This window comes from Hippoglossus hippoglossus, chromosome 8, assembly GCF_009819705.1.
Source record: "Hippoglossus hippoglossus isolate fHipHip1 chromosome 8, fHipHip1.pri, whole genome shotgun sequence".
In the NCBI taxonomy this organism is placed as follows: domain Eukaryota; kingdom Metazoa; phylum Chordata; class Actinopteri; order Pleuronectiformes; family Pleuronectidae; genus Hippoglossus; species Hippoglossus hippoglossus.
In genome coordinates, this window is record NC_047158.1 from 13,140,255 (window position 1) to 13,153,730 (window position 13,476).

At 42.4% G+C, this 13,476-nt stretch overlaps 1 protein-coding gene across 6 annotated transcripts in view; it reads right to left on the minus strand.

Annotated features, from left to right (window-relative positions):
- Positions 1–596: 596 nt before the first annotated feature.
- Positions 597–13,476, minus strand: part of rnf213a (ring finger protein 213a) — a 30,654-nt gene continuing 17,774 nt past the window's right edge. For 5 of the 6 annotated variants that reach the window (XM_034592313.1, XM_034592311.1, XM_034592315.1 and 2 more), the window contains exons 29-67: positions 13,352–13,476; positions 13,045–13,161; positions 12,840–12,964; positions 12,612–12,734; positions 12,453–12,508; positions 12,146–12,299; positions 11,916–12,057; positions 11,628–11,819; positions 11,407–11,537; positions 11,164–11,321; positions 10,875–11,081; positions 10,507–10,694; positions 10,272–10,389; positions 10,067–10,167; positions 9,797–9,979; positions 9,495–9,670; positions 9,284–9,386; positions 8,849–8,963; positions 8,550–8,757; positions 8,238–8,434; positions 8,011–8,133; positions 7,820–7,930; positions 7,353–7,595; positions 7,183–7,264; positions 7,046–7,080; positions 6,846–6,946; positions 6,578–6,734; positions 6,210–6,381; positions 5,648–5,742; positions 5,261–5,512; positions 4,161–4,293; positions 3,730–3,813; positions 3,456–3,636; positions 3,005–3,206; positions 2,818–2,895; positions 2,507–2,704; positions 2,232–2,321; positions 1,901–2,079; positions 597–1,438 (exon numbers count right to left, since the gene is read on the minus strand). In XM_034592313.1, coding sequence (XP_034448204.1) covers positions 1,282–1,438; positions 1,901–2,079; positions 2,232–2,321; positions 2,507–2,704; positions 2,818–2,895; positions 3,005–3,206; positions 3,456–3,636; positions 3,730–3,813; positions 4,161–4,293; positions 5,261–5,512; positions 5,648–5,742; positions 6,210–6,381; positions 6,578–6,734; positions 6,846–6,946; positions 7,046–7,080; positions 7,183–7,264; positions 7,353–7,595; positions 7,820–7,930; positions 8,011–8,133; positions 8,238–8,434; positions 8,550–8,757; positions 8,849–8,963; positions 9,284–9,386; positions 9,495–9,670; positions 9,797–9,979; positions 10,067–10,167; positions 10,272–10,389; positions 10,507–10,694; positions 10,875–11,081; positions 11,164–11,321; positions 11,407–11,537; positions 11,628–11,819; positions 11,916–12,057; positions 12,146–12,299; positions 12,453–12,508; positions 12,612–12,734; positions 12,840–12,964; positions 13,045–13,161; positions 13,352–13,476 — 5,592 coding nt within the window. In that variant the 3' untranslated portion in view covers positions 597–1,281. The remainder of the gene's footprint in view (positions 1,439–1,900; positions 2,080–2,231; positions 2,322–2,506; positions 2,705–2,817; positions 2,896–3,004; positions 3,207–3,455; positions 3,637–3,729; positions 3,814–4,160; positions 4,294–5,260; positions 5,513–5,647; positions 5,743–6,209; positions 6,382–6,577; positions 6,735–6,845; positions 6,947–7,045; positions 7,081–7,182; positions 7,265–7,352; positions 7,596–7,819; positions 7,931–8,010; positions 8,134–8,237; positions 8,435–8,549; positions 8,758–8,848; positions 8,964–9,283; positions 9,387–9,494; positions 9,671–9,796; positions 9,980–10,066; positions 10,168–10,271; positions 10,390–10,506; positions 10,695–10,874; positions 11,082–11,163; positions 11,322–11,406; positions 11,538–11,627; positions 11,820–11,915; positions 12,058–12,145; positions 12,300–12,452; positions 12,509–12,611; positions 12,735–12,839; positions 12,965–13,044; positions 13,162–13,351) is intronic. The other variant, XM_034592316.1, reaches the window with a different exon arrangement.

Sequence of the window (13,476 nt, forward strand, 5' to 3'; positions counted from 1 at the left end):
CAGAGGGTGGTCGCTGGCATGGTTTACTTTAAAAGGCGCATGCTTCCATTTGTCATTGTTGTGCTAAACACTGCTGTGGTATAGAGGAAATCGAATTAAGGAGCCGTCCAGCGGCAGTCTTGTCCTTATCATTTCCATCAGCCTGATCTGAAACACATTGCGCTCCCACCAACAGAGGGTCAGAAAGTCACGTAACCTTAGGCGGGCAGCCACTTCCTGAGCCCTCCATCATGGACAGCCTCTGTTGGCGTTCGGCAGTGATGTAACATGTAAATACTGAGCAATTTACCCGTGACATACAGCAGTAACACTGCTGAGAATCTACTGAATAACAACTGTATCCACACCACGATGGGAATTATAAGAAGAAGATTTTTAACTAATTGATTCGAATTTATAGTCGACATAGGAAATGATCCAGTTTGTCTACGACGGCAGCAGAGAGCATTTACAGCACAGCAAAAACACACAGTACACAGGCCCATGCTGATATATCATTTTAACAAATAATCTGATAAATAAATTAGTAATATGCGCTGGTTACAGGAGTATTTATGTATTATCCAATGATACAAAAAAACGCAGCCAAGCACACAAAGTCGACATCAATACTTTATTGTAAGAAATATATATTTTAACATCTTTTTTCAATGGATGCTCATCATTATTAAGTGTCAATGAAATCGAAATGAACAAATATCTGATTTCAACGGTGTTTTTGTTTTTATAATCTTTAAAGTCAGCAAATCTAAAAAGTGGAAGAAAGTGCAACGTTTACATGGCGACACAACATAACACGACAAGACAATGATACAAAGAACAAATGAAAATGACAACACAAAAAAACGTTGAATTAAGGGACGTGAAAAGATCGAGTGATTAAGTTTCCACATTTTGTACCTGAGTAGAATTCTGATTCTTTCCGCCTCATCGTGACAGACAAATTCACAGTACAAGTGTGTAAAGTGCAAGCAAAGACTTTAGGAATGAACAGAGTCTCTGTACATGTAGGAAAAAAAGAAAACAATAGAAAAGGAGAAAGTCCAAAAAGGAACAGTTGAAAGTTTCCTATAAGTGAGCATGTAAAATATACACATGTGGCACCATGAAGTTTAATATTAGTGCTCCTACTGAAAGGCACATCCCTGCATAAATGTGTGTAAGATACTGATTATATCACACAGTCATCTTCAAACCTGTGAGTTTGTCATGATGGTAAACGCTCGTCCGAGGGATTCAATGACAACTCAATTAAGAAGGCAGAAACCAAGTCAACCCACGTCACTGCCTCTGGCCAATCTCCTGCTTGAAGGCGACGATGAACTTCCAGGCTTCCACATAGTGGGAGAGGAGAATCTCGTCTGGGAAGAGCTCCTCCACTTCAGGGGGAATGTCCATGTCTTTCCGCTCCATGTAGGTCACCAGGGTCATCTTTAAGCTTTAACAGACAAACCATGACCTTAAAATCCGTGATCAGATAGTGATAATACAAATTACGATACACAAACACACACTAGTAACAAAATATAACAGCCTCAATGTTTAATGAAGAGACCTCTAGAGACTGAAGTTAAATATTGTACGTTTAAATTAATTAAAACATATATTGATTGAATGCCTGGCACCTTACGTTATTAACCGAGGTATAATGTTTCAACTCTGTGTCTTTATAGGTTCACAGGATAGAAATTATCTTTGTTATAAAGTCTAATCAAACAAAATACATTTGTATAAATTAGTATAATTATAAGTATAAAGTTTTAGCCTAAATTTGGGGGAAAAAAACACATCCATTTTGCAACTAGTTTCTCTAAATCTCAGACCTGAGCATCACTTTATCTGTAACTGAAAACGGGGTCAGTGGATTGCAACTAAATGAATAAGCAACATTTGGTTTTACCCCCAGTCAGGCCTGTAGGTGTCAGGTGCGTCAGGCTTTTTAAGAACCAGCACCAGGAACTCGTGCATCTCCAGCAGGAAAGTGTCAGCGCTGCTCTTAGAGAAGAAGCCAGTCAGAAGCCTGTGCTCGTCCTCGCCCAGAGCCTGTTTGTACTGTTCTGAGACTCCAACAAATGGATCCTGAAGAACACAGGGAAGGAAGAAATAAATAAGTATCCATTAAGCCACCCATATTGGCTAAAATGCATCATTAAGTCATAGATCTCTACTACTGCTACTATAAATATTATTATCATCTGTATCTGTATGTTGGCAGCAGTGTGATGCTTTACCCTCTTCAGCCGCAGCATATTTTCCGATTTGAGTGAAGCCAGCAGCTGCCACAGCGCCACACAGTGCTTCAGACAGCACACACTCAGGGCCTGCAGGCCAAACAGGGAGAGAAGTAAGTTGTTTGTTCAGTGCATAAAAAAGACCCACACAAATTAAGACCTTGTTGATTGACAAATAAAATACTCAGGGAGTAACAAAACTGTCCAGACTGGTTATTGTGTGGAAGCGAGAGGAAGATATGAAAGAGAAAAAAAAATGCCTCCGTTAGGCCGACCTTGAGGATGTGTGGGGCCAACTGGTTTCCCATCTGCAGAACGTCCTCCAGGTAGCAAGACAGCTGCATTTGCGGTTCTCCCCCAGTCATGGCAAGAAAGCCGAGGGCCACCTCCAGCTTGGACAAGGCCTCACACACCTCGCTGTAGGAGTGGAGCTCGCCAGCCACGGCGAACAGGGTGAGAGTCTGAAGAGAATCCTGTCGGCACACAGACACAGATTGTAGACACTCACGAGGGGCTAGCTCCAGCAACATGGGGTCATATGAGAGAAATGGCAGCTCCAGTGGGCTACTGGGAAATCCAGACTTACTTGCTTTACTTTGGTTTTTACATCCTTCAGGATAATCTCATAGTTGCGGTCATGTCTGTTCACCAGTGTTGGGATACCCTGTGGTAAAGGAGAAAAAAAAGGAAAATAGTGTCTTCACAAATTTTGCACGATTTTCGGGGGGGGGGGAAATGACACAGTACTTTACTTCTGCTTGTCATTTGCTCACATTGAGAGTGATGAGAGGTTTTCCCAGCAGGAAGCGGGACACAATCTGCTGCTGGATCTTGGGCAGGTCGTACTCATGAATCGTCTCCTGGCCTCTCTCGATGCTGTACTGGGTGTTGGAGAGAACCAGGGGCATCAGGTCTTTCTCCAGCTCATACCGAATCACATGCAGCTCCGTCAGATCTGCAGGGCTCACTTTGTAGCTGTGGAGGAGATACACACACCGGTCACCCAAGAGACAGTGTCTCCTTATTATAGTAAAGCTGCAAACTGACATGTTCTGTTCTTTCTTTCTTGCTATGCATTTAAAAATCCACAAATTATCTCACCCTCCTTTTAGCAATCTCAGTTAAACCAATACACTAATATTCCATCCAGGGAAGAAGTTCACAAGCTGTATTTCTACAGTCAAACATGTACAAGTGAGATAAATGTGGCATGAGCGCCCCCACCTGGTCTCCTCTCCAGTGTGTTTGTCCACACAGTACACCAGCTCATTGTGGAGGGCGATGAGGTAGCTGACAAGTGCCGTAGAGCACAGCCCCGGGCCCTGTCGCCGTGGTAACAGCACCTTAAAGTCACTGTTGAGGTCCAGGTCCTTCTCGCAGAACTCGGCCGGGATCTTAATCTCACCTGGACATTTTTAATCCAAGTTTCATTAGAGCCCAAAGCAGGACAGAGCAGTGTTTGTTGAACAGGAAGTGGCGTGTTGGTGTTTATATTTACCGTTGGTTGCCAAGGACACTCTGAGCTGATTCCAGGTCGTCAAGAAGATTTTGATGTGTTTGTCATACCAGGTTTTCAGCGCAACTGCACATATGAAGAAACTGTAAATGTCCTTCGAAATGTACACAGGTCAACTGACAGTAAAACATAAAGAAACAAACAAAGAGAAAACACAAGTTGTTCACTCGAGTGGCTCGCACGTGTGGAAGAGATCGCTCCTTCAAGACCACTCAATCACTGTCTCCTCCCAGGTTAAAACAACTCACTCCTTGGCAGGCGGCTCTTTAAGCCGTGTGTTGCCAGCTATTTTACTATGACATTTCCGAGAAAGCGGTAATTAGGAGTTGTGTGGAACTGTGCATCTCTTGTGTAAATGAGTCATACGGTTGAAAACGCTGAGAAGCACTGGTGCAGACAGTTAGTTTCATTACCTGCTTTCTGACTGTGGAGGAAATCGGCAATGGAGCCAAAAGTCAGCTCAGTGATGTTCTGAAACTTCTTGACCAGATCCCTCTGCAGCGTGAGGACGTCAGGAAGGTGTTTCACCAGCCGCAGCTCTGCTTCCTAAAGACAAAATAAAAGATAGTGGCTCGTTTAATGGTTGATCGCAAAAATGTGTTGTGTAACTGTGTTGTGCCGAAATAACTGAAGCCACAGAAATTTAACTGTATGATCCCAGTGGTTAGTTTTTTTATTTGTATTTGTTATTATTTAACACGAATTAAATATGTACGACAGAGGATAAGGGCCATATGGAAGAAAACTAATTATGAATTCATTCGTAATTTAATGGAAAAACTCATAATATTTTGAGAATAAAGTTTTAATTTAACAAGAAAAAGTTGTAATATGTTTCACAAATAAGCAGCAAGAGGAACCTGTGTTTCACCCCTGGATCCAAAATCTTGAACCAATCTCATTGTTTCTTGAGAAACTATGAAACCTCCTTGAGCATCGCGCAGATGGAACCAAACATAATCTCGCAGTCGACCACGACCAAACATTTCCTCCTCCACAAAAGAGGCAATTTCCACTCAGCCTGTGTGGTTCTTTCTTCAGAATAGTCATGTTTCCTCCTTAATCTTTTCAAAGTCCTGATACGGAAAATGTGACACTGCTGTGCCAAAAGATGAAGTATTTTGTGTATTAGTGAAACCTGTACTAAAGAATAACTCAACAAGATAAAATGATGACGATTATTCCTCAAAATCGCTGTATTTCTTTCCCCTTTAAGGGACTGTAATACTCCATTACAATTTACACACAATCTCCATTACTAAGCTAAACAAGTTTTTAGGTTTCTTTTAATAATGTACTAAATAATAATTATTTGAGTATATAATGTTTGACACTAGTCTTTTAATAAATCTTGATTTTACAAATTCTATAGCCATTATGCAATACATTACTATGCATCCTCTTCAAAATAAAGTATTTTATTCAGAATATAAACCACTTTTCTATCAGCAGGACACAGGATTCTTTTGCTGTCTTTTAAAAGTGGACGTGCATTTGGCCACTGTTTTCTTACCTTATGCAGAAATCTCCAGAGCACAGGCAGGGTGTCTTTGCCTTCGTTCTGCTCTACAATATAAGAGAGGGTGAGCAGAGACACTTTCTCCCTGCAGCTCCACACTGCGGAAACATGGATCAGAGAATTTGAGGGAAGTGAGGCCAGGAAGAGACGAGGATCGCCGAACATGAGCTTCATGACTGGATTGGCGGAGACGCGGGAGTCAGCCCGGATGAATTCGTTCACATCATTCAGCCGTTTAGCTAAGTCCTGAGGAGGAGATGACGACAGAGGAAAACAACATGTTATATGCAGATCTCTCACAAACAAGATGAATTATTTACTGATATTATCCTGTTTGCTTTATTTATTCCCTTTTAGAAGAAAAAAAAAAAACATTTCTACCTTCAGTTGAGGTATGATGATGGCATTGCTCACTTCCACCTCCCATCCATTTCTAGCCTCTTTGGTGGTGAGATGATTGTCGTAGGGAACAGGCCCTGAAACAGGAGACCAGCGGATTTTAACAGTGGAAAGTAATACTTTAAATCTGGACGTTACCAGAGTAGTAACATCACCATATCCGCTTGGATTATTTGCAAAACTACAAGTAACATTGCAAAGGACAACTGGGACCTAGAAATTCTACATTTGTTTACATGAATGACTTCAAATGACTTAAACGTTACACACTCTTGACATCTCCTGTTAGACTTGAATTACAAAATGGCCCCGTACAGTTTCTGATCACTAGAGGGCACACTTTCACTTGTCTCCTCTTCTGTCACTGTCCCACATGCAACAGTGAACAGAAGATATAATACACAGCAAGGAAAGGTCAACAGATCTTGGTATTTAGTTGCCTCTAGAGGGACCACATAGATTCAGATATCTTTATCTTGGTATGTTAGTAATAGTTTCATAGTGGTTTTATGATGTTGCAGCTTTCAGTTAAGTTGTTCTTTACATTTTTGCTGATGAGGTTCCAGGAGGCTGTCGATGAGCAGGTGAACAGTGCTGATCGTGTCGTCTGTCCCTTTGCCCAGAGATCTGATAAGATGATCCATGTCCTTCCGCAAGTGGGCGAGTAGAAAAGCTCCCGGGTCAGCGACTGTTGGCTTGATGATGGCAGAGATGGACTAGAAAAGCAAGCACAGTAACTAACTGGTCATACTCCCTCCTCTGAGCAGCATATCAACAACGCAATATGAGTAGAATGATGGGATTTGTATTGAGGACACACAAGTTAAAGTCTCCTACGAGTGTTCCTTTAAAACACTTGAGAAGATGCTGCGAGGTAGAATGATCTGCATTGAAACTGTACTTATTATTTACCTGTGGGTGGTTGCAGGCGCCAAGCAGCATGGCCATGTGAGTTAGCATGCGCACAATGTTGAAGGGAAAAGGGGAAATGCTCTTCGTGTCCAGCATATCTGGATTGTCCCTGCGACTTGGGTCACCAAGGATGTGGCCCGTCTGGGTACGGTCACCCCTGTCAGAAGAAAACGCATAAATAAATCCAAACAACAATAAAACAAGCTATAATCAATTGTCATCTTTATTACATTTTTCCTCTTAAATTGTTAACTTATCGGCCTCTTACTGAATTTGAGCAACTTGAAATCCTGGCGCATTGATGTGGTTGTTTCCTCCAATCACAGCATTGCAGTCCAAACAGCGACTTGTTTGCATGGGCCGGCCACACTAGAGAGGAATAAATAGGAGGAAAGTCAAATCAAAAGAAGAATGACAAATATACTGGGAAAACTCACAGACTTCTGAGTCAGACTGAACAGAACATACCTCTCCGATGGTGGAGGGGTGACCATTTGGACAATCTATGGTGAAAGTAAATAAAAAATGAGTGTTCGGCTGTAATAGCATTTTCAACTGACATATTTCACATGTTCAATGGTGTAATTCTTTTGTTTTTCACTTACAGTACCACTGCAGTGGTTCCGTTTGCAGAGCTTGTCGAGCCACTGCTAACATGTCCTCCGGCATGCTGGGCAAGAAGGCGGCCTGTATCCAACACACAACAAAAAAACATGCAACTCACTTCAGAGAAGGAAAAGTTGGCAACAGCGAAAGCAGCTTACATTATACATACCTGCATGTTGGCAGGTGTTGTGCTAAGTTGCTGGAGAGGGGCTAAGATCCCCTGGTTCCCACAGAGCAAGACAGCAGCCAGGTGAATGGTCAACTCCACCAGCACATACTGGATGCTAGAGGCCCGAGGACGAACAGTCAAGTGCCCGAGTTGGTTGTTCACCAGAGCCAAGGCAAACAGCTTCACCGCTGGGCTGCCAAGGAATTTGGAGGTCTGAATGTAGGACGCTAGGACTTCTAATAGCTGTGGTGACAAAGATGTAATAAAGTAATTGTCAGTTTCAGTAACTTTAAAACAGCATGTGGACATGGCAGCACTGTACAGAATGAGGAAATCAAATCAGTTCACACTTGTCTTTGGTTGGTTTTGGTCTAGTTACTCTCAGGAGAACAAATGTGTTTTGTGTTAAAAACAAACAAAACATGTCGGATCAGAGCCGCTCACTGGGTCTCAGTGTAGGGACCTACCTCAGGCTTCGGGTGGAAGCAAACATTGGCTTCTCCGTAGAGAGCGGTGACTTCTCTGTACAGCGCCAGCAGAAGATAAACTGTTTTCAACTGTGGCAAACATCTGCACCCCTAGGAAGACAACGCAAAAGAGAGTCTTGAGTCCCGAGATATGACTGTGAGTAAGTAATGAGAAAGTGATGCGACATTACCTCACAAGTCTCATCCAGTCCGGCCACTTTGCCCTCCATCAATCCCTTTGCAAGAGCATTTCTGATTGTCTTGTAGTCTTCTCCACACACAAGATACCGGTCTATCGCGGTGGCTTTTTCTCTCTGGTTGAAATGCAACAGTTGTTAATTACTATCGTTACATTTGGAAAATGATTCAGCCTTCAATGGGGCAGTAACACTGATGACTATATTGTGGATATCCAAACCTTTTGCAGAGCTTCCTCGGGGAAGAGCCAGTGCTGTTGATCCATTTGGAGGAGTTTCAGGACAAGCTCCACTCCGTGTTGGCTGCAGATCTTACGGATCAAGTAGATACGATACCAATCGTTTCTACTTCGCTTACACAGGTGCATCACACTGGTCAGGAAGGCTGTGGTGCCACTTTGATCAACGTTCTGGGACTCTGGGAAGTTTAAAATTAACAGAGAAAGAAGAGTAATTTAAACACAAACAAGCAAGTTGACACCTGACACGTTTACGTAGGAAACTACTCCTGACATTTCATCCCAGTGACACACCTTTGGATCTGAGCTTTTCTATGATGAGGCGGGCAGCCATATCCAGGTCCATACGCACTCTGGCCATCTGCTGCAGATACTCCACCGTGGCTGTTTCAGCAGACTGACCGTGTGCTTGCAGGTAGTCAGTCAGAAAGGCACTTTCATTTTGCAGACACACCTGCTGGTCTGCAATTGACCTGAACTGCAACCTCTCTAACATGGAATCCTGTAGAAAGGAAAGGGGTCAAAAGTAAACACAAGCTGTATCACCGTGTAACAAGCTGCAATACCAGAGTCAAATTGGAATTCTTGCATACCTCCAAGCAGTTCATGTACAAGCAGTAAAGTTCTGTTTTGTCCGTCTCCTCTAAGATGTTGCTCTGCTCAATCGCCATCAGATGCTGCTGCAGGTAACCTTTGACTTCATCAAAGCTTGAAAAACAGGGCAGCTCATTAAAAATCTTGAAAGCGCATACCTCCACAGTCCTCTTATGAAACCACATTTAAATTCACAAGAACCAGATCTTTATTTGGTTCCCACCCAAATTGCACAGACTCATAAATACTAGTCCGCAAAACAAAAAAAAGCCTTATTTCATAATGTTAAAGAAAGTGAAAAGAAAAATGACAAGTTCATCAAGTTTAGCATATTCCTGCTAACTAACAGATAAACAAACAAACAAACAACTCATAACCTCTGTGGCGGAGTTAAATATGAAATCTGTGCATAATGTGCAACCACAGCAACTTACCTGTATTTCAGGAGCAGTTTGAGCACCACTGATCGAACCACTGGATTTTTATCCACATAGTCATCAAAAGGAGAGAGCACCTTTGTCAGAATTTGGCGATTATCTGTCGAAAACAACAAACAAAGGATATTTAGGACCGAAGAATATTTAATAGCAGATACATAGTTGTATGTACATAAACATAGTGACCAGGTTTAGAAGAGTGACCTACCTCTGCTGCTTTTGAGAATGGGAACAGTGTTGCCTTCCACCATGAGAAAGGACAGCAAATGACGTATGACAGCAGAACAGGGGGGAGAGTTGTCCTTGAAGCACACAGTAGACACCAGGTCTACGAAGAAGGCGTTGCACTGCTTCCTGAATTGAGCACGTTGGTTGACGAGGATCCTACACAGAACATGAAATTATTTGTTTGAGCATGGAAACCCGATCATGAGTTTTTATGCTGTTTTATGAGGAACAAACCAAACAAGCATTATTTTATCCGTCTCTAATCCACATGCAATTACCAACCTTGTGGCCTCTGAAGGAATCATGGGAAAGTTGTCTTCGACGGGCTGCATGCAGAGGGGACAGTACATCTGACCAGGGCCCAGCCACTGTTTGATACAGGCTACACAATAGATGTGGTCACATGGGAGGCAGAGTGGATCGAGGGGGTGTCCCATACACACCGGGCACATTGGAAGACCAAACCTGAATACAACAGAAATAACAGATTGAAAGAAAGTACAGTAGAGGAGATTCTGATAAAGTGCAAAAGTTAGAAGAGTGAATTTCTACCTGAAGATGCGTTCACTGGCTCCATCTTTGCAGGATTTGAGCAAACCAATAACAGCCTCAAATGACTCCTGAGTTTTGAGGTCTGAATTTTTTTCCAGCATCTTGACAGAAGAGATAGATTTCATGATGGATGGAGGAATAATTGAGGTCATTGAGAAAGCAGTTTTTGGATAATTCACTGAATCAGTAGAGAGAAACAACCAACCTCGCCAAGCCTTCTTGTGTGCTCCAAAACTAGAGGTGTGAGCTTCTTCTCGACATCCTCGCTGCCAAACATGTGCTCCACAAATAGAGAGAGAGAAAATATCCGATTCCATCCGGCTCTGAGAAACACAAATAACCATCCAAGTCATTATAGCTACAAGCGTAACACCTCAACCTCAGCATACACAGCTAAAGCAATTTGGAAAATCTGGGAAGGTGTAGTAAGCATTACTCACTGGACTCTACATGCGATCGCTTTGCTCCTGTCTCCATAATGTCTTACACTCTCCTCGGAGCAGATTAACTCAATGGGAACCTGCCGTTTTTTGACCTGCCTGAGCCAGGCTTGTCTTTGGGCATCTGTGTCCAGGAGTCGAGGGTCCAGGTACTCGACACACGCAAAAGCAACATACACGTCGTGGACCTTGGTGACAAGAGGAATACGATCACTACACATTACAGGCAGCAGATATTTTATAAACATGGCCAAAAATAATTTAAACTCGAATTCATGAAATCATGCACACCAAATTCAAAAGTCTTTGAAAAAGCATAAAGACGAGGAAGACAAAAATATAGATAATAATCCTGATAAGAGGCTCACCAGTTCATCCCCATCTCTGCCATGAAGATTCCTTAGGAGTTCCTGGGTCACCTGGGGCTCGATGCAGATCATTCTCGAGAGGTTCTGCAGCCGGTTTTGGAACTCATGATAAGCAGCATGGACCCATGGAAGAGATGCCACTGTTTCGCTGTCACTGTTCTTTGATCGCAGCTCATTGACACAACAATTTAAGGCACAACACAGAAGCTGTAAAAATAGACAAGTGTGCATTATTAGAAACAGACAAATGCGGTTTTAAAATACGAACATAAATTTACAGAAAAACAACCTCCAGATCTGCCCGACAAGTCACGTTCATTGTCATGGAGATGAAATCTTGAAGGTAGCGTTGAAAAAACTCTGTTTGCATCTCCAAGTCCCCTTTCGCAATGTATCGTCCCAATGGTGTCTTCCAAAAGAACTCATCAAACTCTTTTTGAGTGTGGCCTAACATATGGAAATGATATATGAGCAAAAAGGCACACAAATGACAGTGGTGAAATATGGAAAGCACCTGAGAACAGTCAATTACCTTCGTGTTGAAGCGCATGAACCCAGAGCTCCTCAAGGTAGTCCTTGATCCTCCAGCTGAAGGGCATGCTACAGCTCATGTTCTGGTCTTGGGCAATGTAGTTCTGTACAAGGATGGTTCTCGTCTCAGAGCTGTGAAAAGAAACAATTTAAAGTTTATACATTTTGAGATATAAGAGTTATCCATTATCTTTTACAAGTTACAATATTACCACCACTTACTTGTGTTCTCTTGTTAGGTGTGGGATTTCCAGAAACTTATCATCTTCAAAGATATCTAACCACAGCCTCTTAACAGATTCACCACAGTTTCCATCTAGAAGGATGTCCAAGTTTAGGTCACGGTCAATGACTGAAACGAGTTGCGCCAGGAGAGGGGCGACCACAGCCTGAACACGCTTCCATAAGGTGTGCCTGTCATGACCCCAAAAAGGTTAATGGTGCTGTCCAAAAAGATATGAATATATCAATATCAGCAAATGTTGGCACATTTTGTATTGTATCACTCACCTGAAGGTGCCTCCTTCTTGCAAGGCATCGATGTTTGAGGCCTCCTTGATCACCCAGTTGCTTTTGATGGATGAAAATGTGCTGCCATCATAAACTGCCAGCAACGAGTGAATATGTCTTTTCACACTTTGAAGAAATTCACCTGACAAGAGTTCGATATCATGAAACATCACATCACAAAGAAAATGAATCAACAAAGAAAACCTCATAATGAAGTTATTATTTTTTACCATTTCTTTCGTCATTGTCACTGAGAAGAGTCAGTAGGATCTCAACTCTCCGAGTACTGCGGAGACCGCTCTCCACCTGGTCCCTCAGCATGCCCACTGCACTCTGAACACAACTCCGCAGCAATGCTGTCGTGTCCAGAACATTGTCCCAGCCCTGCAGCAGGAGGACACACAGGTCAACAACTAGCCCCTGACAACTGCTGCATATACTTCATGTCCAATAATATAAATGACTTTCAGTTTTTTTCAGTTTAAGAAAAACATTTATTGGAGATAAGATGCAAAGATTTGCAATTTATATACTCACATTTGTCTCTGCTTCCTCCTGCTCAATACCGCTGTACATATCATCCACTTCCATAGCTGTGCAGAAGAAATTTGTAATTTGAAATCATCAATTATTTTCAATTTGAAGACATTATATGTAGTGGATATTATTCCTATGAAATATTTATCAACCACTTACCCTCAGGCAGACTCAGCTTCGTTTCAAACATTTGGCTGATTGTCATTTTTTGCAAGACTTTGATGTCAGAAACGATGTCTTCTGATCGTCTGAGGTCATCGATGTGAACTGACCTCCAGGGTCCTGTATGTATCAGCATATGTCAGATTATCCTCTACTCACAAAACAATGTGATGAAAAAAACACGGATTTACAAAAAATTATTTTAGTCAGTTTTATTAGCTTTACCTCCATGGAAGCCGACATAGGAAGTCCCGCCTTCCATCCTTGGTAGTCTGGTGATGAAGTAGAAAAAGACCTTGCTTCCTGTGCTCTCCTGAGCTATTTTGTTGATTTCATTTATTGATGAATACCTAAAAATGAACAGGAAAAACTCAATATGGCAAAACCATAAATTGCTGCCTACCCAACAGAGGAGAAACGTTGGGCCTACTTTGCAGATGCAATGAGGTTGGCACTGTGGGAGGCTTCATCGAAATCACACTGGATGATGAGGATCTTGTTGCAGGGTCCAATGTCACTGCCTCCATTTTCAGCAGTGAGGAAGTTCCTGCAAGGAAACAAGGATTTGATCTTTAGACTGAGATCATGCCTTAGCAGACTAACCCCCCCCCCCCCCCCCCCCCCCCCCCCCCCCCCCCCGATAGTTATTGACTGTTGAGAATATTAACAAGTCACGATTAATGGGTCATGACTGCTATGAAGTGTAAAATAATACATTCTCCAATATATCAACAAACCTGATTTTCTTCAGGAAGGAGAGCTCTGTGTCAAACTGCTGAAGTGAGAGAAGCTCGACACTTAGAAACATTTGCTCCAGTGGTTCCAAGTCAGATGACGTCAAAAGTCTGGAGAATGTTGTCAC